The sequence below is a fragment of the Sinocyclocheilus anshuiensis genome, unplaced genomic scaffold, assembly GCF_001515605.1.
Source record: "Sinocyclocheilus anshuiensis isolate Anshui unplaced genomic scaffold, SAMN03320099.WGS_v1.1 scaffold1455, whole genome shotgun sequence".
Lineage (NCBI taxonomy): Eukaryota > Metazoa > Chordata > Actinopteri > Cypriniformes > Cyprinidae > Sinocyclocheilus > Sinocyclocheilus anshuiensis.
Window position 1 is genome coordinate 1132994 of NW_015541012.1, and position 24097 is coordinate 1157090.

The window sequence follows — 24097 nt, forward strand, 5'->3', positions numbered from 1 at the left end:
GTGTAAACATACCTGGCAATAAAGCTCTTTCTGATTCTGATAAATAATTTGGCACATTATTTTAGTATTTGACTGTGTTGACCCATAATGTAATGGGCTAAGAAAAAAATAATTTGAGAGAAAAAGTAAGACTTTGCTGCTAAACGTTGACGTTATTTAACAGATAAAATGAAATGATACATACACTACTTTTTCAGTTTCATCCCTTGTCTCAAAGACCACTGTGATGATCTTCTGAAAAAAAGTGTCTCCTGTGCATTTTGTGTGAATTTCGTGTTACTCTTATCACAGGTTGTGTGACAACTACTTGACGGACACCGGCATCAGCCATCTACTGGAAGCTCTGTCTGGTAACCACTCTCTGCAACGGCTGTGTCTGATGCACACTGGCCTAGGGGACCGATCGGCACAAATGCTGGCTGAGACACTGGGCCAGCATGATATGTTACAGGAGCTGAATGTGGCCTACAACAACATCGGAGACAGTGTAGCTCTCACGCTGGTCGATGCCTGTCGTGAACATCCCAGCATCCACACAGTACAGTGAGTACAAAAATACATTTTCATAGTCCAATAATATGTATCTTTCTTATAAATCTATCTGATTCCATGTTAATTTTGATGTTAGTAGATGATTTCTGCTTATACTTCCTCTCAGCCTGTACCTGAACCAGCTTACCGATGTGGGCAAACAGTCGCTGTATGTGCGTGGAGGTCCTCGGGTTAAGCAGGGCCGGCGGGTGAAGGTCCTAGCCTCTGTAACGGAGGGTTCGAACATCTCAGAGGACTGGCATCCCATTCTGAGCGTTATTGGAAAAAATTCTCTTTCCTGGGACAGAGACCGTGTACGCGAGCAACTGCTGGTCTTCCTGAAAGACCTGGAATGGGGTCGCAAACAGCACCAGAGTTTCTGGAAAAAGATGCACTTCCGACGAGTGGAGAGCGTTGTGAGGCAAATGCTGCGCTTACTGGAGAAGAGCAGTAATACGGGAACAGGGACCGGTACAAAATGATGTAACTATCATAGAAGTTAAAGGGATGGGTGTTTGATTTCTGAGAGGGATATTTGTTGCCATATTTCAATCTAGCCAGCCTTAATATTTCCCAGTTAGATTTTAAAAGGTTGTCCGTCTACTAACATATCCATCTACTTTAGCATTAGGACATTTTGTGAAAACACTGTGACAAATTAGTTTTATTTGATTGTTTGAGCCTGGGAAAGATCAATATCTGCTACTCCGTAATACTTCGGATTACTACTTGAAAACTGCTCCTTGTTGCATGATGACAAATTTTTGACAAATTAGAAGCTATTTCCTATGCATATGTATTCAGGGAGAATTCAGGGTTCTTTGTTATCATAAAACAATGTGTCACTCTTTTTTGAATATGTTTAAACTTTTTAAACAACATTTGAGTGTCAAATGGTGCTCTAGACAAGGTTAACAAAGTAAGGTAACCAAGACAAGGCTTTAGGTGCTTCCGCATTATTAACATATCTTTTGCTTTAATCTGTGGTTGAAAAAATGTTTGAACTAACAAATTGAGACTGAAATTTGGTGTGCAATAACAACAAAATAAAAAAGTGCAGATGAAAGGTGGCTCCTTGTCATACCCTATTGCTTTGACTTTTGCTAAATAAGATGATGGTACGGCTCGAACAGTCTTATTTTAGTGCAGTTTGTTGTCAGTTGTCTTAATTACAGCTGGCTATGTAATACCCCCTTCGGATCTGATGATGGCTGAGGTGTTGTCTCATAAACCTGAGATTAAATATTAATCTCCTGTGTGTTATTGTGGAGGAACAAGGAGGAGCTATACTGAGTAAAACATTTTAATGCTTCATTTAAATGTGTACCTTGCACCCTCATAAAGCCCAGGGCTCAGCCAGCAGTGTTAAGCAGCATCATGAGATTCACCACAGGTAATTTACCAGTTTATTGATATATACATTGTTTTCCATTGCAACGATTGTGCAGACTGTTTCATAATTTTCAGTAGTCAAAGAGCTTTATTTATTTATATACAATTATGTAAATAAGGTGATTTTCTTCATTGCTCATTTGTACAAATGTAATTTTTTTAAGCTTAAAGTATAGACAAAATTAAGCACTGGATCCAACCAGCTGAGGATTTTCCTTTTGAACTCTGATCTCAAGTCTTGTCAGCATTTTGTACAGGTCAACTGCGTGATTTCTAATCATATTTCCGTAAAGCCAAACTGATGTTTAATTTAACGTAAATCAGCCTGTGTAGATTTTGCCTTGCAGTACATCTCACAGGCAAATACTGAAAACAAAGCTCTGCCAAGGAACGGTATGTTTGGTGGTTTTAGATCCATGGAAATGGAAATAATGTGGCGTGCTTACACACATTTAAGCAGAAAGGCTCAGTGTCTGCCTTTTAAGTATTTCATGAAAACAGTTTGTCCTCTGCAGTTTGAAAAAAAAAAAATAGCAGTTGCTGGTTGCCAGTCACACGCCACTGGACAATGGTTAATATTAAACTGTTTTGAAGACTTTTACACGTCTATGAAATTTAACGCATCAATTATTTTCCTGAGTGATATTTTTGAGTAGGTATACATCACCATTGTAATATATTTAAGTTTTTTACTATCACAGAACCAGCAGATGCCCCAGAGTTACCAAAGTAAGTCTTCAGAATGCTCTTTAAATGTGACCTTTTGACCTCTGATTATCCTACATGTGCACGCTGACAACGATTCTGCATAAGAAATCTGGTTTACTTTGTAGTCACTAAATCATCTTATTGTTTGGCTTGTTTACATAAAAAATATGTACAGCAAAGTGCAAATGTTTTTCACAGGAAGTTCACCTTCAACCCAAAAGAAGGGATTGACAACCCCGCTTTAGTGATCTCTGATGACAAAGGTTACTTCCTCAATCATTTTTATCCAATCAGTGACTTATAAATCATTGATGATTGAAAGAAAAAAATGGTTTCATATGAATACTGAATGAATTGTCTCCAGAGCCCGATGTGCATCCGCGGCTGTGTGTTCTGAAGCGGGAGGAGGGTCAGGGCTTCGGCTTCTACCTGAGTAAGGACGCTGGCTGCAGGGGACATGTGGTGCGCCAGATGGAGTCTTGGAGCAGCACAGAGCGGGGTGGGCTGAGGAAGGGGGACCATATTTTGGAGGTCAATGAAGACTTTGTGGATGACAAGGAGCACTTGACTGTAAGAGCACTTCCTTATGCAAACATGAGACCTTTGTACTCTGTGAATTAAACACACGGACACTGGAATACAAATGATATTGCCAAGTAGATGCAAAGCATTAAAGGGATAGTTCACCCAAAAATTCTGTCATACTTAATGTCATGTTGTAGCACACATGTGACATGTGTGACCTTTCTTCTGTCAAACACAAACGCTGAGCGATGCGATTGACCAATGAGAATCAAGTATCCCAGAACGCGGTGTAAAAAATATAAATACTTTCTTAAAAGTACTGTAGACTCCCAATGTGCACATATTACATAACATAATTAGAAGTACATAATTAGATATTACTGAATAAACTTTCCAATTAGGTTCCATTTGTTCACATTTGTTAACATGAACGAAGAATAAAAGTACTTCTAAAGCATTTCTTAATCTTTGTTGATGTTAATTTCAACATTTACATTATTAAAATCAAGTTGTATCTGTAAATATTATTTAATGGATCTGAGCTAACGTTAACTGACAATGAACAGTTGCATTTTATTAACTAATTTTTAGCAAAGATGAATAAATATTGTAACAAATGTATTGCTTCTTGTTAGTGAATGCATTACTAATGTTATCTAGTGAGGCCTGATTGTGAAGTGTTACCAGTATACCTTACTGTGTATTATATTTAGTCTTGTAGGTGTGTAACCTGTGCCTTGTTTTCAGGTGGTGCTGAAGGTGCAGGTGTCTGGGCTGAAGCTATATCTGTTAGTGCTGACTGCTCAGGATTATGAGTTTGCGGTTTCGGAGGGAAGAGACCTCAAGTCGCTCACCAGCGCTTACCGTCCCATAGAGGGTTATTCTCGCCCACGGTTATGTTACATCACTAAAGAGCCTGGCAGTGGCTTTGGCCTCAGCATCATTCCTATTGAAGGTACTGCTCCTTTTGCTACTGCATCAAACATACTGTTTGAAGCCTAGAATGATGACATTTTTAGATTTATGAATTTAAAATGACCAGTTTAACTATTATTCACATAACAAGTTGTAGTTTATCAAGATTTTTCACAGAAGAGGGCACATATCTATATCCAACAACACATAATAAGCACAAAGAGCATTTTAAATACCTGAATGTTTCAAATAAAATGTCTTTGGCAACACCACATTCTACTGTCTGTATCAGCAACTGTCCACATTTGGTTTCGTATTCAACAATTAATTTTGTAATCAAGACTGAAAGCAAAAAAAAAAAAAAAAAGTATTTACACAAGGAATCTAATCTGGTAGTGTAATATATTAAGGACTTTAAATTATATTGTATTTTTTTCATTATATATTTCCATATGGGTTTAGATGCAGTGCTGCTTTAATTATTTTGTTTGGTGACCAAATCAGCTATTTATTTATTTATTTATGTATTTATATAGTAAAGCCCACTGTCCCATTTTTTAAAGTATAATCAAGGCACTATTATAGTTTTATTAATGTTTAGAATTAGTTTTTATTTTTTCTATTTTCCATTTTCATTTTAAATTACAGTTTTTTAAATTACATTACATTTTTATTTTATTTTGTTTTATTTTAGTTAACATTTGTTGTATCGCAAGTTTTTGTGTTTTGGTTAACTATAATAACCCAGACCACACATATTCACTATAGAAACTAAATGTAGTACACTCATAAAACAGAGGAAATCAGTATGGGCTGAGAGTAAACATACTCTTGGATAGGCCTGTTGTTTATTTATGCATCCATAGGTTTTATGATGTCCAAGTACACTAAACGAGGAACATTTCCCCTAGAAGAGATGTTAAAAAAAGTAGTTGATGCACAATTTCAGGGAATGTTTCATCATAGTGTATGTATAGATGGATCATTGTGGACAGTTCTGGTTCATTTGATTCAATATGTGAGAGTAGGTGAGCGAGGCCGTTATCGTCTCAGCTTAGTGACTGATGGTCCAGCTGAGAGAGCAGGAGTCCAGAATGGAGACAGGCTGATCTGGATCAATGGAGCTATGATTTCAGGACTCAGTTATGCAGCACTGTCAAAAATGGTAAGTGCACTTGTATAGTATCTAATGCCTTACTTACGTTGTAATCTTTCTGTTTTCGGGGCACGTCTAGATTTCACTTTGTTCTATCAGGTGAAGAAATGTGAAGACCATGTGACTGTCTTGGTAATTGACAGCAGGAGTGAAGATTGTTATAATCGTATGGGATTACCCATAATTCCTGCTTTCGCCAAAACTCATAATCTACCCTACAGACCAAAAACACTGCACCTGACTCAAGGGCCACAAGGATATGGGTTCCTCTTAAGGCAAAGGAAATTACAATCTGGACGCATTGGTGAGAAATCGCTGATTCTTTACCAGTGTTATTAACTAAAATAAAAGCTATTAAAACATTTTAATTGAAATAAAGCTAAAATATCATAATATTTAAATATTAGATGGAAAACTGTCTGTATTAGATGAGTCTGTATTGTCTTGGCAACTAACTGAAATAAGTTTAAATTGAAGCATTAAATTAACTGGAAATAAATAGAAAATAAACCTGAACTGAAACTGAAACCGAAATAAAAATAAATTAAACTTAAATAGTAATATTAATATAAAACTACTAAAAATGGCAAAAAAACACATAACACAAATAAATAGCATAAAATGAAAGCTGAGAATATAAAAATAAAAGCCATTTCAAAATATTATAAACTGAATATAAAAACTATAATCGTATATAAATAATACTAAAATAATACCTTTCTTTAGTGCAGGGGTTTCTCTTGCAGAAAACTGTGTTTAATATAAATAAGTATTTAATATAAAATAAAAATATAACAATATTTTAAATATATAAAATGTTTACAATATAAATGTAACAACAATGCAAATGGTCTAATAAGTATTTAATATTATTATTAAATATAAAATGTATAAATACAAATATTATAATAAATGTTAAATGAAGCATCTAATATTAAATGATTTAATTACTAATTAATAGATATTTACATAAAATAAGAATGAAATAATTATTCCTGTTTCATTCCAAAGACTGGTTGGTAATCATGTGATTACCATTCTATTGATTCTATTGATAGCTGTAGTTCAATGTTTCTCTTCAGGTTTATACAGTACATCCAGCATACTCCAATGGTATGTAGAATATATTTCCAGAAAATATTTTACACATTTTATATTTTATTTCCATACTGTATATATAGTTTTCATAGTATAAATAGGTCTTTATTTGAAATATAAATTAAAAAGTAAAATAAAATATAAAATATATAGCTGCCTATATTTTAGGAAGAGGGATTATCATATTTAGGGCTCCATGGCATCAAACATTTTTGTAAACCCCTACTTTAAATGTACAACTAGTCAGAAAACACAAAAGACTTTATTTCAGCATATTTCCATCACTTTGTGATATGTTCACTCGATAGCTCATGTATTACGAGAGATCGACCCCTGCAGCCCAGCTGAGGCTGCAGGAATGGAGGATGGAGAGCTTGTGCTAGCGGTAAATGGGGAGCAGGTGGAGGATGCAGAGCATAAGGGCATCGTCAGCAAAATACGGCAAAGCGGCCAGCAGGTCACCCTAACCACCATCTCCATCCCTGGCAGAGACTATTTCACACAGGTGCTTATGCACATGCTTTCACATGAAAATGCACATGTTCATACAGAAAACAGGAGCGATGACATTCAGCTTGCAAACAGCTGCTAAATCAACATATCTTCCCTCTGACTGAAGACATTTGACCCTGAGGGCTAACCAAGGGCCTAAGCTCAAGCTCCTAATTCTTATAGTACTCACCAAACAGGTGTTTTTAAAACGAAATGAATCAACTGTGTGGAATAGACATGAACCCCAGGGAATGGGTGGGGTTGCCGTGACCTAGATAACATAGGGAATCATTATTCTTGCGGTATGTGCTTGGATTTATCACTGAGAGAGTGTCTGTTTTTTGATCCTCTTCAGCTGGGTATTTCTCCATTGCTGTTCTATGAAGACAATATTCCAAAAAGGGAACAGTTCTTTAAACCTCCTTTGCCACATCAAGAGGGACCGCATCCTCGACTTTGTGTGCTTCACAAGGAGGGTGCTGGATTTGGCTTTAAACTAGGCTGTGTTCAGAATAAGCCTGGGACGTATATCGGTCAGGTACTGCAAGCATGTATATAATAAAGAGCCTTAAATGTAAATTTCATCAAATGGAAAAGAGTGCTGCAGTGATGATGTATTTTTCAAGGTCAACCTAGATGTTAGCATCACCCTGGTTTCCTCAACAAAAAAGCCAACAGAATTTTTCCATTGACTTTCGGATTATTGCGGAAAATAAACTCTGTGGCCAACACAAGTTTATGATTCTTACACGTTCATCATGATAATCTTGATTTTCCCTCAAAGTTTGAGTGAAAATGGTTTGCAAGAATGTGATTATAAACACAACAAGGCTGTTTCTGTTCGGCATGATGCTGTTTAATGTCTCTGACACACATTGCCATTTAAGATCTGTTAAACATGGATCGTATTTCAGGCATGTAACCATTTAAACAAAAAACCCATTTTAAAAAGTGGAAGTGCTTTGTAAAGAAAACCCAGAACGCGTTTCTGGGTTTTGGCCTAAAAAAAATTTAATCTTTTCAGCACTCTATAGCAAAAATGACTGTTTTCACACGTCTCCTTGAACCCGTCCGTCATCTGCCATTGGTCAAGTAAATAACAGTCCTGCCCCAAAACTCATACCATTGGTTAAATGATGCTGGGTTGATATGCTCAAACAAACAGAATAATATTTTGATAGAACCACAGTGTTTACATTTTAAGGGTAACTTGGCTTACTTACTTTTTTAAATAGAAAAATAACACGGAAAAATAACTGACTATAGCTTTAAAAATGCTTTTCCAAGTCTGTGAAAAACGGATCCATGTAATTCTCCTTGTCTATAGGTGATGATGGGGAGTGCAGGAGAAAGAGCTGGGCTGTGTGAGGGGGATGTGGTTGTAGAAGTGAATGGACAGAATGTGGAGGAAGAGTATTTTGATGATGTGGTGAGGCTGATAAAAGAGGGAGGAACTCCTCTCAGGCTGCTAGTCGTGGAGGGACTTGGATATGAGAAACTGAGACACGCCAGACAGACCGTAAGTTCAGGACTCAATCTTCACAGTAACACAGTGAGACCTGCTCACACACATGCAGGCATTTTGTAATTTCAGGATTCTTTTTAAAATTTTAATATTGTTTTTCAGGTTCCAGATACTTCACAAGATGATTTTGTATGAATTAATATAGTCAGGTAAAAACATTTTGTTAACTTATTAATTTAACACTTCCTGTAAAATTATAATTAACAATTTCTTTTTAAATATAATATAAAACTACATACCAGTAAACTGCCTTTCCCTTCTCTCTGGCAGACATCACAAATACTGTCTATGTGGCTAATTTACACTATTTAAAACACTATTTTAAAGATTGTCTTATGTCTTGCAAAAATATTGACAAAGGGTAAACATGTTTTTCAGAAAAAAGCAAATCATCTTGTCAATAACCACATGTATTATTGAATCAGTGTCATTATTTAATGCAACCACAACACTTTTGAGTACAACTGTAATATAAAAATGATGGAAGCTGAAGTATTTGTGTACAATCAGGCTTACAAAAAGTGATTTATATTGTATATATGTTTATCTAAGTTTTATTTCAAAAAATATTCTGTGTAGCATGAGTGAATTCACCTTTCTGTTCTAAGTATTTTTAACCATATTCTGAATATAAACAGATTTATATTCAAGAATGCAAATCACATGGAGATTATTAATTTCGGTCAGTTATGAAATGTATAAAGTTTGCTCTATGCACTACAGTAAAAAATTATTCTCATGTTTTTTTTAAACCTCAACTTCATCCGCAGTTCCCTTTTTTTGGTGGGTATCCTCCAGTTCTGTGAGTCCAAAGACAAACTGTTAATTTCTCACTTAATAATTAGTATTTTAAACAAAATTATTGCAAATTTGCAGACTCAGATAATCAGTTATCACGTGCTGAATTAACTGTTAAATTACTACCAACCTCCGAGAATTTGGTCAATGCATGTAGAGACTCTCTCAGCATCCTCAATACTGAAGCACATTGGAGGTTTGAATTTGATGACACTGTCCCATGGTCCATCAGTGCTTATAACTATACGCTCCTCTTTCAGCCTGATCAAATCAGAAAGGGTAGACGGTTGTCAGGTAACTGTAGCTAGCTGAGAAAGAAAAAAAAAAGTCAGTACCTTCGAACAAGATGTGCTGCTTCTTCCGTTGCTGGTTTTCGGGACACTCTGTCTTTAACTAGCTCCATACCGATAAACAGTCCAACACCACTGCAAATAAGACACATCTGTTAATGTTCTTCTTTGAGATTACAGCACGATGGTGTTACAGTAGCATTGTACAAGGTCTCAATAAAGATTGATTTTCTGTACTTACCGCACATCTCCGACGAGTGGATGTTTAGTCTGAAGTTGAAGGAGCAGCTGTATAAGATGACCTCCAACACGAACAGCGTTGCCTCTGAGGTCTTCCTTCTCTATAACATCCAACACTGCCAGACCAATGGCACAGGATACTGGGTTACCACCAAACTGCATGGGACAAAAAAGTTACTTAAACTCTTCAAAGGATGTAAAAGCTACATATACTATCACAGAAGCATAATGGTTCTCACTGTGTTGAAGTACTCCACACCATTGGCTGTAAAAGCATCAGCTATTTCCTCTGTAGTGGCCACACATGCAATAGGATGACCATTGCCCATTGGTTTGCCCACTGTCACAATGTCAGGGCAGAAGTCTTCACCTTGAAGCTGAAAAGCCCAGAAATGACTCCCAACACGACCAAAGCCTGTCTGAATCTCATCTGCCACATAAACTCCTCCTGCTTCATGAACGGATCTGAGGGTAAAAATACAATGTTGCGTGTCTCTTCGTTCCTGAATAAAGAGTAAAGACACTTAACAAAAATGACAAGGAGACTTACTCTGCTACTCTTTTACAATAACCAGTTGGGAAAATGATCTGGCCACCAACACTGGGTAAAGACTCAGCAAAAAAAGATGAAATCTATGGACAAATAGGGATAATTCACCCAAAAATGTACATTCTGTCATTATTTACTCAACTTATATGACTGTGTCAATGCAATGAATGTCAATGGGGTCCAAAACAACACTGGTCACCACTGATTTTTACTGCATGGACAAAAACATGGAGACTTTTATGTCTCACACAAGAAAGAAAATCATTCAGATTGGAATGACTTGAGAATGAGTATTTTTTGGGTGAACGATCCCTTTAAAGGAACTCACCCTCATGTCGTTCCAAACCTGTATGAGTTGCTTTCTTATGTTGAACACAAAAGAAGATATTTTGAAGATTGCTGGTAATCAAACAGTTGGTGGTTGCCATTGAAGTGAAGCAAAGTGAAGTGAAGTGAAGTGACATGTGGCCAAGTATGGTGACCCAACGACATGAGGGTGAGTAAATGAAGACAGAATTTTCATTTTTGGGTGAACTATCACTTTAAGAAGGATAATCAGTATATATTTTTTGGGGAAAAAAACAACAACATTTAACGACTTTGGTTTTTCCTACCATACCTTACGGCCTTTCTTATGTGCCTCTTCAATAAGACTTTTCACAGTGTCTGCATAAGCCTGTCCTGGGTCAAGATGATCTTCTCGGTAGATACCGTGGTAAGTATCAGGGAGAGGTGCCTGAATTTAAGCAAGCAAGAAAGATATGTAGCAAAGAGCCTTAATTATTGGTTTAAAAGTTGTTTCTAAAAAAAATTGTAAAAGTTGTCTTGTACACACCACATGCACCCACTCTTTTTGGCCCTCCAGTTTCCGGAACTTGTACGGGCTGATGTCGATGAGTGAGGTGAGATGTCCATGATATGCACTGGAAAGGCAAGTAAAAAGATGACACAAAAAGTCTGTTGTAGCTATTTTTCATTATCTGCTAATATTGGAATCATAATTGTTCACAATTTCACATTTAAAAAGTTAGGTAAACCTTACTAATCTAGAACAATGACATCCTGATGTCGGGTATACTGACGGGCCAGTCTCAAGGCAAGATCATTAGCCTCTGATCTTTGGAAGACGACGACACACATCCAAATAAGATTTTTGATGAATATTTCTTTTAAACTGTATAATCAGAGTTACTTACCCTGAGTTGACAAAATAAAAGACACAAAGTTTTTTTGGCAGAGTGGCTGCCAGCCGATTTGCATACAGAACTATATTATCATGGAGGAATCTAGTGTTTGAATAAAGAAGATCCATCTGAGCAGCAGCAGCCTGAGTGATGCTGGGGTGACAGTGTCCCACTGCAAAGACAAAATGTATCAAGTATGTCATCATGGATCTGTGATTTGTTATCATGATACTTGACACTTCCTCTAAGTGCTCTGGAAAGCCTGTTTAAAATTCAGTGGGATGATGACAAGAGCTGATTATGTTTCTAAAAGCATACATATTATGAAAATTGATCATGGCTTTACTACAGTAACATTAACTATGGTATGCAGGCAGAAATGTTGCAGATCTGTTTGGGGAGTCAGGGAATATACTTTATTTGCTTTATAAATTGACCAGATTATAATTTCTAGATGTGTTCATACATGACTATTCAAAGGTTTGGGGTCAGTAAGATTTTTTATTTATTTTTTATTTTTTTGAAAGAAATAAATTACTTTTATTCAGTAAGGATGCATGAAATTGATCAAAAGTGACCATATAGACAATTAAAATTTTCAAATGCCAAAAAATATCAGATTTCAAATAAATGTTTTTTTTTTGTTAATTCTATTCATCAAAGAATCCTGATGTATAAAATAATGTATAATGGTTTCCACAAAAATATTAACCAGAACATTTCAACATTGTTCGATGTTCGGATTTCAACATTGATAATGAGTCAAAATGTTTCTTAAGCACCAGATCAGCATGTTAAGAATGATTTCTGAAGGATCATGTTACACTGAAGACTGGAGTAATGATGCTGAAGATTCAGCTTTGCATCACAGGAATAAATGATATTTTAAAAGATTAAAATAGAAAACAGTTATTTTAAACTGTAATGAAATTTCTCCATATTATTGTTTTACAGTATTTCTGATTCAATAAATGCAGCCTTTATGATCATAAGAGACTAGAAGAGAACAGAAAATCTGACCCCAAATTTCTGGACAGTATGTGTGATTTTTCATTTAATAGCACTTCTGACTACATATTTTATAAGTTAGCAAGGATGTAACTTTTTAAAATATATGTTTTTAAATTAGGGCTGTCAATCGATTACATTTTTTTTAATCTAATTAATTACAGTGTGGTGATTCATCTAATTAATCACACATCAAATTTGGCTGAGAACTTACCCACAAAAGATAATTTAAAGCCATTATTGTGTTACATGAGAAAAGCATGAAATAGATATGACAAAAAATAGCTTTAGAAAGATTTTTTTTCTTTTTTGGATGAAGTATCCTTTTAATCTGATTTTTTATATAGATTTTTTATTAATATGTAAATATGAAATTATTTTTTAATGAAATGATACACATAAGAAACTAAAACCTACAGTAGGTGGCAGTAAATGTCTTAATTAATAAGTCATTGAGTTATTCATTCATCCACTCGATTCGTTCAAACGGCTGATTCATTCAGGAATTCATTGGTTCAACCGAATTTGCGGATTCATTCAGAAATGAATCACAGCTCGCTGTGAGCTGCTCAGAGATGAACAACAGTTCTGCTGTGGCTTTAATAGGCAGTATTTGAGTCGGCAAAACTGAGCAAAAACAGAGGCTATTGTGCTTAAATATAACTCAATATTAACTTATTTACTGAATTGTTAATGACATTTGCACACGTACTATTTGGGACAAAAACAGAACTCGTGTGATACCGCTTATATGATAAAAATATGAGACAAAAAACTCATACAGCGGCAATTTTTGACCCAATATTTTGAATTTTAGGGGCACATAACTGCATTTATGGACTACATAGTTGTTGCCCTGCATCATGTTTGTCAACAATCTACTGTATGAAATGTAAGATGATGTACAGGTCTGTGGGTGCGTTTACTGCGATAAATATTTTAATCGCGTTATTTTTCCAAAACGAATTAAATTAACGCGACAAACTAACGGCCCTAATTTAAATATTTAAAATGTAATGACACGTATGACACTCATATAATAATAATAATAATAATAATGTGAAATTGTTAAATCTAGGCTGCAGCATGCATGTCAATATGTCCTTACCATGTTGAACATTACTAATGCAATCTAAGTACTGCATGCCATTCTCATCATATAAATATTGACCTCGTGCTCTCATTATTTTCACGGGATCATGGGAGAAAAAGAGTCTGCAGGACTGTCTGAAAAATACAACAGGTAGAGTATTTAATCGGAACTACGGTTTTAAAATGTGCATTTATCAAATCAAAAACAACACTAGGCCTTATAATAGCGCGACGTGTAATATTTGAGTCAACTTACCCAATCAGCTTCCTGCGCATTTGCAAAGTCTCATCTTTGTGAAAAACTTCCAGAGCCATTCCAACGCTACGGTTTCCTCGTCTGTTGCGCCTGACTGCTTACAGCCGGGATATATGACAAAACTTTGAACTGCAGGAAAAAAAAAAAAAGAAACATTAAAATTACAATGTATCGTCCACTGCTGATGACGTCACGTACGGCGTGCATTCTGGATCTGTTGGACTGAACCACATCCTTATTTCAACGCAAAACCTGGTATGGCATGCATCTACGTTGATATATTTCAGCGTAACGTTACTTCTGCTATTTAATGTATTTATTTAATTTATGTCGCCTTGAGTTGCTGTGTTTTAGGTATATTACCAGCGCGCTGTCTGTTGCTAAGCATGTTGCTAGTTATTCAGCTAGCTTAAGACACCTGACAGCTAGGAAGGAGATCTGTCAGTGTCTTCTACAGCTATAAAGCTCATGTTTATCTAGGTTTACATTCATTACACAACTTTTCAGACTTCTTAGTGTCCCTCTGTTGTAGTCTGTTGTAGTTCACTGCTGCGATTAATATGACACGTATGTGTAACGTTAGCAAGTTAGCATACCTGACAATTTTGCAGTCATGTTGGTTATTGTGAGGTCACTTTTGATCTGTTTGTTGCTTTCCTGTTGCTTGAATATGACTCACAGATGGAATAATCAATTCGTGTTGATGAATGACACATCAGAAGAGTGAAAAAATCGTTATAGTGAGTAATCTTGCACTTAAATGTACAGTGTTTTACATATATTGTACAGGCAAACCCCTTTGTGATGAGCATGGACTTTATGATTTACCTAGATGGATCTTCGCTGGTCTTGGGACTTGGATTAGATACTAGAACTAATTCACACATTTTTCCCTACAGGCTGGGAAAACACCTGTTGATGGAGGACGTGCTCCAGGGAAATGACAGACCAGGGCAATAACAATCAGAACATCTCCCAAAACCCCTTCGCAGCGCTCTTCAGTTCCCTCGCTGATGCAAAACAGTTTGCATCCGGCCAAAAGCAACGGCGTCATGCTGATCAACAGTGTAAGGCCTTCTTAATAAGTAGCACTCTACTTGCAGGATAACATTAATTTAATGGCACTTTGTAATTGTTTTTCCCTGCAGCTGTAGATTCAGGAGAGAGCCAGTCTGAGTCGGACAACTCAGTGTCTGACAGCATCGAAGACAATGATGACTCAGTGGCAGAGATCAGCCGATCTTTCCGCTCACGACAGGAGCTCTGCGAGCAGCTCAACGTCAACCACATGATCCAGAGGATCTTCCTCATCACTCTGGACAACAGTAAGTGTTCAACACCTACTAGTTATGAGAACTGTTTTAATTAAAGGTGGATGTCTATGCAGTAGAAACTTGTTATTTTTTCTAAAATGGCGCTAGATGACTAGAAATAAACAGAAAAAAGGGTTGTAGCGAAAAAAGGTAGGAAAACTTCAACACCCATACTGCACTGGGCTCAGTCAGATTATCCATGAGTTTATTTATGCTACCATGTTGATTTACTTATGCTACCAACATTGAAAACTTACCAGTGAACTTACCACTTACCAGTGATAAACTTACCCTTTAAGTTGTGCTATTAGTTGCATTTAGCAGTGTTTCCCCTGCTGCCAATGGCCCTAGAAGAAGAGACTTGTGACAAATTTTTGGGAATGATAACCCATTAGCTGAGAACCACAGCTTTTTTAAGATACTTTCTATAATTGATCCGTTTAATGCGTATGCTGAAATGTACTTCTAGATAGTTTGGGAAGAAAGGAATATTAGATGTTTATAGTAGATGACAAATGTCTTGATGATCTCAGTTTAGGTGATCATATCACGATGACATGCAGTTTCCAGGCAGGCAGTACTGCAGATGACCTCATCTACTGCAGTTTGGCCCATTATGTCATTTGTATTGCTCTTATTTGTGTCTTTATCTTTATCCTCCACACCGATCTACTGTCCATCCCACTGGTCTGTTTGCCATTCAAATCTTTATCACAGTTTGCATCAGTTTGAAAGTGTTTTATCTGAGACCCCTATAGCCCTGAATTCTGCACTACTTTTAAAAAGTTGTGGGACAGAAAGAAAATGCTATTATTCAACTAGAATGCATTAAAGTGATTAAGAGTGACAGTAAAGACATTCATAATCATACAAAATATTTCCATTTCAAATAAATGCTTTTTAAGCTTCGATTGATCAAAGAATCTTGAAAAAAAAAAAAGTATCATGGTTTCAATAAAAAGAATAAAGGAAAAGTTCACCCAAAAAAGAAAACTCAGCCTCATGTTGCTCCAAATCTGTATGACTTCCTTTCTTCTGTGGAATACAAAAGAGTAACTGTTTTGATTACTATTGACTTCCATTGTATGGACAAAAAAAAAATCCAAAATATATTTTTATTTTCCACAGAAGAAAGAAAGTCAAATAGGTTTGTATTAACGTAAGGGGGAGTAAATAATGTCAGAATTTATTTCATTTTTTATTTTCAACATCAATAATAATAAGAAAGTTTCTTGAGCAGCAAATCAGCATATTAGAATGATTTCTGAAGGATCATGTGACACTGAAGACTGGAGTAATGATGCTGAAAATTCAGCTTTGCCATTTCAGGAATAAATTACATTTTAAAATGTAAACAGTTACTTGAAATTGTAATATTATTTCACAATATTACTGTTTTTACTGTGTTTTTAATCAAATAAATGCAGCCTTAATGAGCATGAGACACTTTCAAAAATATAGAAAAATCTTACCGACCCCAAACGTTTGAACAATAGTGAATATGTTTCATTCATAATATATGCACTAAGAATGCAATTACTGTTGTATTAAAATATTGTGCTTGTATTTATCCACGTTGGTTGATATCTTTCCAGGTGACCCCAGTCTAAGAGGTGGTAATGGCATCCCACCATGCTGTGTATACCTTGAGGAAATGGCCGCTGATCTTGATGGCCAGGACTGGCTTAACATGGACACTATAGAGCAGGTACGACATGTTAATGTGTCATTCTTTTCCAGATTTGCATACTATCAGATAAGTCGTAAACACACATAAATGTACACGTATGTTATGAACTTTGAATAAGAATAATATTCCTTATTTGCTCCACCAGGCTTTGTTCAGCAGGCTGCTTTTGCAGGAGCCGGGAAACCATCTCATTTACATGACCTCCTGCAGTGCAGTGAATCTCTCAGCAGATCGTGATGCTGGGGAGAAACGTGTCGTACCGTACCTTTATGCCTGCTACCGGAGAGCTAAAGAGGAGGTATTTTCTGCAGACTCTATACTTTGTCGGCCTGTTTGGTTGTGCCAAAAGAATGAAATGTGGCTGCTCATTGCACTGTTCATTCGCCTGATTGCATTGTTTGTGCCTAAAGCAATGTGTCAATGTGCTTCAAATCAACACAGATCACTAAAGTCCCGGAGAAGCTGTTATCGTATGCTGTGCAGTGCAAAAATCTGACTGTGTCCAATGCCCGCACTGTTCTGCTGACCCCAGAGATCTACATCAGTCAGAATGTTTATGAGCAGCTTCTGGACCTGTTGCTGGAGTCTGTGAGAGGAGCCCGTAAGTGTCACATTCGAGCACATGTGACATGTTTGAAGGTCCTGGACTGATTCCATGTGTTTGACTTTGTTTGTGTTGTGATCTCTGCAGAGTTTGAGGAAGTTGTGGAGTTTTTGGAGGATGTCATCGCTAGCCTGTTGGCTGACCAAGAGGTGCGGACCTTCGGGGAGGTTATGGTGCCAGTGTTTGATATTTTCCAAGGCCGGGTCAAAGACTTAGACCTTTGTCAGCTGCTGCTGTATTCCTACCTGGAAATTCTCCTGTACTTCAGTCGGCAAAAGGATATTTCTAAGGTTTGGATCCAGTTCTTAGAAATGCTAATGTCATTGCAGTTTCTTTCGCATAGATCTGAAACATTTTTGGATTATAATATTCTGATCCTAGGTTTTAATGGAGTATATTCAGCCCAAAGATCCTAACAGTGGGATTCAGTATCAGAAAACACTTCTGGGAACGATCCTGAATATTTCATGTCTGTTGAGAACTCCTGGCGTGGTCGAGAACCATGGCTTTTTCCTCAATCCTTCTCGCTCCAGCCCACAAGAAATGAAGGTTCAGGAGTCAGATATATACCAGGTGAGCACAAAATTTAAAAAAGCTTGGTTTTAAGGCTTGATGACATGAAGCCAACCACCTAACCCCTTTCATTTCTTGTCTTCCCATGTGCTAGTTTATGGAGCAGTTTCATGACAAGCTGTATCAGATCCTGAAAAACTTGCTTCAGCAGTCCAGCGAGACGCGCCACCTGCTGCTCTCGTGGCTGGGTGGCTGCCTGCAGGCCAACATGGGGCGGGCCAAAATCTGGGCAAACCAGATGCCCGAGATATTCTTACAAATGTATGCTTCAGATGCATTCTTCTTAAATCTGGGAGCTGCACTGCTCAAGCTCTGCCAACCATTTTCTCGACCCTACTCACCCAAACTCCTGACCTTTAACCCCACGTACTGCTTGCTTAAGGAGCTGAGTGAGGAAGAGCGGCGTAACAGAAACGTGCATGCTAGAGGTGAATGGCCTGTGCTCTACCTTAACAAACATTACCAGCACTTTTGTTTAATTTCTTTTCAGATATAATAATCTAGACTCTAAATGATACTTTCCTGTACAGGTCTGGACAAGGAGACATGTCTGATACCTGTGCCCCCTCAACAAACAGTTGAATTTGCCCAATCATACAGCCTTCTCACAGAAAATCTCATCTTTACACAGCTTACCATGTACTTGGGCTTCCATAGGTAATATTTCATTATGAAAGAGTCATGACACTCGTATATCTAAGTATATATATATATATATATATATATATATATATATTATGCATTTATTTGATCAAAAATGCAATAAAAACAGGAATATTGTAATATTACAATTTAATATAACTATTTTCTCTTTTAATATATTTTAAAATATAATTTATTCCTGTAATGGCAAAGCTGAATTTTCAGCAGCCATTACTCCAGTCTTCAGTGTCACATGATCCTTCAGAAATCATTTGGTGCTTAAGAAATATTTCTTATTTCTTATTATTATCAATGTTGAAAACAGTTGTGCTTCATAATATTTTTGTGAAAACAGTGATATATTTTTTCAGAATTATTTGATTATCTTCAAAAAAGAGCATTTATTTGAAATAGAAATCTTTTGTAACAATGTAAATGTCTTTACCATCTCAATTTAATCATCAATTTAATGTATTCTTGCTGAATAAAAGTATTCATTTCTTAAAAAAAAAAAAAGCAAAAACAAAACTCAGAAGTTATCAGTTTGTATCAGTCTGACAAAACATTTGCTGTCTGAACTCTGTAAAGGCTTTTTCAGAATAGTTACTGAATTAGCATCTGAGTTAAATGAAATATTTAAAACCTGAAAATATGTACAAAAATAGTATTATTGTTATTGTTTGATTGTGTGTGTTTTTTTTTTTGTATGTATGTAGTTAGGACCAGTTATGGGGGTGTAGTGGTGAACCCAGCTGCTAAAACAGCATTATGTGGGAAACACTGATTTGCAGAAAATAAACATATGCTTTAATGGTATTTGTTTGTCAGACTTCATGATCAGATGGTGAAGATGAATCAGTCTCTACACCGGCTGCAGGGGATGTGGCGGGACACGCAGCTCAGTGGAGGCCCTGCAGCAGCAGAGCTCCGGGAACAGTTTGAACGCCTTATGACAGTCTATCTCTCAACCAAGGCTGCTACCACGCAGCCCGCCATGCTACAAAATTGCCTCAACCTCCAAGCCTCCTGCGCAGCTCTGTTGGTTCAGCTCAGCCTGGGCAACCAGGGTCCTGAACACATCCCTCTCACCTTTCCCTTACCTGCACTAGAGAACAGCCTGCTTTGCTTTGTGCCAGGTATCCCCCTATGTTTTTGTGTTCCTTTTCAGTAAAAAGAAGCTTGTTTCCACCACTGAATAAAAAAAGAGATGTAAACATAATTCAGAGAAACTAGTCAGAATTGCGAGACGTCAACTCAAAATTCAGAGGAAAAAAGGTAGAATTCCTAGAAAAAAAGTCTAAATTGTGAGATATAAACTTAGAACTGCAAGGAAAAAAGTTTGCATTGTGAGATAATAAGTCACAATTACCTAGGGCTGCACGATTATGACAAAAATCATAATTGTTGATTATTCCCTTTAAATTGCAATTGCGGTTATTAAAGAGCAGGTCATATGGGTTTTCGAAAAATATATTTTTTGCAGTTTGTAACGTAGCTATCCTTCAATGTAAACAGTCTGCAAAGTTGTTAATCAAAAAAGTGCATGATAAATAAAGATATTGCCTCTCAAAAGAAAGAGTCGACTCTGAACCGCCTTAACGAGTCGTCATATTTTTGAATCTTCTGCCTGTTACCTATATACGTCACAAGGTAACACATTTGCATAATCCCCGACCTGCCCGCGAGATACGAACACTCTGACCTGCCCACAAACATTTCCGCTAGTTAGTGTGTTTACATCAGGTCGAGAAGACCTGTGTTTTCAGCCTCATTGGGCATTCTAACACGGTTCCCACACCTGCACCTCAAATAAGTAAATAATAATAATAATGAATGCAATAAAACTGCTGTCACATCACCTAAAGTACCACATACAAAGTTTAAACTTACCACTAAGAAATGTTCTGATCAAGTCGTGCTTGCGATGGAGTTTTCAGTTGAGCGACTGCATCAGTATCATCCTCAGACTTGGGCTCGAATTGATAAGGTAATATCGATACCATTTTTGTAACCTTATAGCATCTTTGTTTACAAGTAACCCTCCGGAGCAAAAAACATAATTATGGTAATGGGTGTTTCGTTTCCGACACACATTGTATACGGAAAGACCAATCACAACAGACTTGGCCAGCTGACCAATCAGAGCAGAGTAGGCTTATGGAAGGGAGGGGTTTACAGACAGTAAGCTCAGAACTGCTTCGAACAAATCGTTTCGAAATCATTGAAAAATGATTCTAATATTTAATGTATATTCTGAAAAAATTTGTTTCTGACTTAAGATGCATTTAAACCTGTTGTAGGGGACTCCAACACAATATTAGGACACTTTAAAATATCATATGACCTGCTCTTTAATTACGATTATCACAATTTACATTGAATGATGTTTTGAATAGCTTTATACCATTGTTTGAAGCATATGAAAATAAACAAGCTGAAAACACTCTTCCTGAAAAACATTTACTGCTTTTCTATAGCATTAAGTCTCAAATGTCAACTATACATTGGTTTGGTTCTTCTTTAAATAAAGAATGGTATTATAATGTTATACTAAAAATAAAACAATGGAAAAAAACCTGTATAAATAAAAAAAACACGCAGAATAATGTAAGTGTTTTTTAATGTAATTATATATATATATATATTTTTTGTAATTACGCCTTTGAACAAATACGTAATTGTGGCATCCGTAATTGTAATTACGATTAGAAATTCGATTAATTGTGCAGCCCTGCAATTACCTGTTTTATTTATGTACCTCAGTGGGCTGCAATTTTTCGAAAAATGAATCTCTTGCTTTTTTCACAGAGTTCTTTGCTGAAAACATGGGCGATTTCTTCATATTCCTCCGCCGCTTTGCTGACGAGGTGTTGGAGTCCTCTGCGGAAAGCTTAGAACATGTCCTGACCTTCATCACTGTGTTCATGGGCAACGTTGATAGGTGTGAACTGGAGTAATGCTGAGTTTCTCATGCTTTTTTTGCATTCCATGTGGCTTGTTGTTTACTCTAGGTTATTTACTCACAGAATGAAGAATCCTCATTTGCGTGCAAAGCTGGCAGAGGTTCTTGAAGCTGTGATGCCCCATATGGAGACTCTGTCACCTGGCGCTGCCCAGCCTATCATGTTCCAACGCCAAAGGGTGTTCAGCACATATCGGCATGCACCCCAACTTGCTGAAGCCCTCATTACAGTGTTTGTGGATATAGAATTCACTGGTCAGTTTCTGCATTTTTTTCTATTGTTAATTTGATTGTAATAGCCTCTATAAGATTTTGTCTATTTCTCAGGTGATCCTCATCAGTTTGAGCAGAAGTTTAATTACAGAAGGCCAATGTATGCCATTCTGAAGTACATGTGGGGAGAAGAGAGTTACAGGGAGAGCATTAAGGTGAGAACCAGACAGATATTTTAATACTATAAATAATATTAAGGTACCTGTGGAATTTTGTTCATTCCTTGCTTGGAATTTCACAAAACCAAAATAAAATATATTAAAAAAAAATAAAATAATAAAAAAAAAACACATTTTCCTTAAAGCGTCTTGCCGATTATGCATCTGAAAATCTTGAAGCCATGAATCCACCACTCTTCCTGAGGTTTCTCAATCTTCTCATGAATGATGCCGTCTTCTTACTTGACGAGGCTATACAGGTACTTGTCTGCAAAGGCAGATTGCTTTTGTTGTATGCAAATCCCAACTATTTATAGTGGTAACACATTTTGTTTGTTCAATTTAGCTTGGTTATTGATTACCTTAACATATTAACCTCTATATATTTGATATCAGGAAATATTTAATTTACTAATTAAAGATGTGACACTCGCATGTGCATCTGTTCCTTCCAGTACTTAAGTAAGATCAAAATCCTCCAGCTGGAGAGGGATCGGGGGGAGTGGGACAGTCTGGCCCCTGACGCCCGCAGAGAGAAAGAATCTAGTCTGCAGATGTTAGGACAGCTTGGTCGCTTCCACAACATCATGTCAAATGAGACCATTGGCACCTTGGCTTTCCTCACATCTGGTAAGAGACGTGAAAGAAACCAAATGCACTCAAATATTAACACATCACAGAATTTTTTTTTTTTTTGGTCATAAACTACCTGACCTACCTGGTTTTGAATAATTATAGAGAGAAACACTTGGCTTTAAGTGTTCTAGGGAATACAAAATGTCACTAAAACTAACATTTTCGTGTACTTTCATTTTTCCCTCCAGAGATAAAAGGTCTTTTTGTTCACCCCTTTCTTGCTGAGAGGATCATCTCCATGCTCAACTACTTTTTACAACACTTGGTAGGCCCTAAGATGGGCGCCCTGAAAGTAAAAGACTTCAGTGAATTCGACTTCAAACCCCAGCAGCTAGTGTCGGACATCTGTACTATTTACCTAAACCTAGGGTAGGCTCTTTGTTTATATATTCAGATTTATTCTGAATTTCTTTTATTTATTTATGAATAATATTAACTGTTATGAATGCTGTTTTGGCCACAGAGATGAAGAAAATTTCTGTGCTACTGTCCCAAAAGATGGAAGGTCATATTCACCCACTCTGTTCTGCCAAACTGTCCGTGTACTCAAGAAAATCAACAAGCCTGACGACATGATTGTATCTTTCAGTATTTTAGCAGATAAAATTAAGGTTAATTAATCGCTATGCATATTTATCTTAGATACACACCTTTCTCAGGAAGTCAAGTGTTTATGGTAACCTTGTTGATTTTCTGTGTCTCTTTCAGTCTCTTGCAGACAGGCATCAGCAAGAGGAGGAGACCTACTCTGATGCTCCCGATGAATTTCTGGATCCCATCATGTCTACCTTGATGCTTGATCCGGTGCTGCTACCTTCTTCAAACGTCACAGTGGACCGTTCAACAATAGCACGACATTTACTAAGGTGAGCCATGTATCAGGGTTATTATAGTAAACTAAATCTGAAACTAAAATTAAACCCAATAAAAAAAACATTTTCATTACTTTAAATAAATGTTAACTGAGAAAAAAGAAAAAAAATATATATATATATAAAAAACTATTTCAGCTGAATTAGTCAGCTTTTGATTAAGTTAACTTATAAAAACTGTATACATATAAAAAAACTACTAAAAATGACAAAAATACACAACAAACTTACTAAAACTTTACCTAAAATTAAAACGGAAAATATGATACTAAATGATAGTAAAATAAGACTGCCATGTATACAGCAGGGTTGTGACGGTGAGGAAATTTTCCCACTGGTTAATCGACGTGTGACAACACCGATAATACCAGTATCACCATGGGGGGCAGGGGCGTTCCCTCTTTTCCTCGCTTTCCTTCGCTTTTAAATAGCTTGTAAAAGCGGCGTGCGCATTTTACTTTCACTTTCAAATAGCAGCAATTCGGCGTAAAGCAATTGTTCGGTTTTAGTTCGTTTGAATTTTCCCTCTTTTCAAAGCGACGTGCGCATTTTACTTTCACTTTTGAATTAGCGGCAGTTAGGCGTCAATTGCTTGAATGCAACAACAAAATACA

The 24097-nt window shown here is 36.6% G+C and overlaps 4 protein-coding genes across 7 annotated transcripts in view; 3 read left to right on the forward strand and 1 right to left on the reverse strand.

Moving 5' to 3' along the window:
• LOC107690451 (NLR family member X1-like) overlaps positions 1-1901 on the forward strand; it is an 11905-nt gene extending 10004 nt beyond the window's left edge. The window contains exons 8-9 of the mRNA XM_016488800.1: positions 292-543; positions 659-1901. Of these exons, the coding sequence (XP_016344286.1) occupies positions 292-543; positions 659-1013 (607 nt within the window). The 3' untranslated portion in view covers positions 1014-1901. The remainder of the gene's footprint in view (positions 1-291; positions 544-658) is intronic.
• On the forward strand, positions 1838-8405 carry LOC107690470 (Na(+)/H(+) exchange regulatory cofactor NHE-RF3-like). Its single transcript, XM_016488824.1, is given in 11 exon segments — positions 1838-1891; positions 1894-1924; positions 2625-2652; positions 2830-2894; positions 2996-3201; positions 3904-4111; positions 5100-5236; positions 5327-5531; positions 6634-6830; positions 7173-7355; positions 8145-8405. Coding segments are annotated over 11 exon segments (1575 nt in total).
• A 144-nt stretch (positions 8406-8549) lies between these two features.
• On the reverse strand, positions 8550-13838 carry LOC107690454 (5-phosphohydroxy-L-lysine phospho-lyase-like). 2 transcript variants are annotated; one of them, XM_016488804.1, is made up of 12 exons: positions 13761-13838; positions 13521-13639; positions 11417-11576; positions 11263-11337; positions 11056-11143; positions 10840-10956; positions 10221-10303; positions 9910-10135; positions 9672-9826; positions 9476-9565; positions 9271-9401; positions 8550-9142 (listed from the first exon to the last, which is right to left on the reverse strand). In XM_016488804.1, the coding sequence occupies exons 1-12, from the start codon at positions 13817-13819 to the stop codon at positions 9090-9092; spliced, it is 1356 nt and encodes a 451-aa protein (XP_016344290.1). In that variant the 5' UTR covers positions 13820-13838; the 3' UTR covers positions 8550-9089. The 2 variants fall into 2 exon arrangements, with proteins under 2 accessions (XP_016344290.1, XP_016344291.1); XM_016488805.1 differs by lacking the exon at positions 13521-13639 and having other exon boundaries at positions 8551-9142.
• Positions 13839-13936: 98 nt separating this feature from the next.
• The window catches only part of LOC107690452 (ubiquitin conjugation factor E4 A-like), a 14714-nt gene continuing 4553 nt past the window's right edge, over positions 13937-24097 (forward strand). The window contains exons 1-20 of one of the 3 annotated variants that reach the window (XM_016488801.1): positions 13937-14015; positions 14442-14500; positions 14660-14827; positions 14909-15085; positions 16669-16781; positions 16909-17061; positions 17205-17364; positions 17455-17657; positions 17749-17940; positions 18035-18368; positions 18471-18597; positions 19411-19718; positions 21391-21523; positions 21609-21799; positions 21872-21972; positions 22122-22235; positions 22431-22605; positions 22800-22980; positions 23075-23222; positions 23320-23477. In XM_016488801.1, coding sequence (XP_016344287.1) covers positions 14701-14827; positions 14909-15085; positions 16669-16781; positions 16909-17061; positions 17205-17364; positions 17455-17657; positions 17749-17940; positions 18035-18368; positions 18471-18597; positions 19411-19718; positions 21391-21523; positions 21609-21799; positions 21872-21972; positions 22122-22235; positions 22431-22605; positions 22800-22980; positions 23075-23222; positions 23320-23477 — 3095 coding nt within the window. In that variant the 5' untranslated portion in view covers positions 13937-14015; positions 14442-14500; positions 14660-14700. Of the gene's footprint in view, positions 14016-14441; positions 14501-14659; positions 14828-14908; positions 15086-16668; positions 16782-16908; positions 17062-17204; positions 17365-17454; positions 17658-17748; positions 17941-18034; positions 18369-18470; positions 18598-19410; positions 19719-21390; positions 21524-21608; positions 21800-21871; positions 21973-22121; positions 22236-22430; positions 22606-22799; positions 22981-23074; positions 23223-23319; positions 23478-24097 lie in introns of those variants that run through there. The other 2 variants (XM_016488803.1, XM_016488802.1) reach the window with 2 other exon arrangements.

Coding starts and splice junctions, on each gene's coding strand:
- LOC107690454 (XM_016488804.1), bottom strand. CDS start 13,819: ATGGCTCTGGAAGTTTTTCACAAAGATGAGACTTTGCAAATGCGCAGG. Junction 13,640..13,760: donor ATGCGCAGGAAGCTGATTGG/GTAAGTTGACTC, acceptor TGTATTTTTCAG/ACAGTCCTGCAGACTCTTTT. Junction 9,143..9,270: donor CATTGACCAAATTCTCGGAG/GTTGGTAGTAAT, acceptor TTGGACTCACAG/AACTGGAGGATACCCACCAA.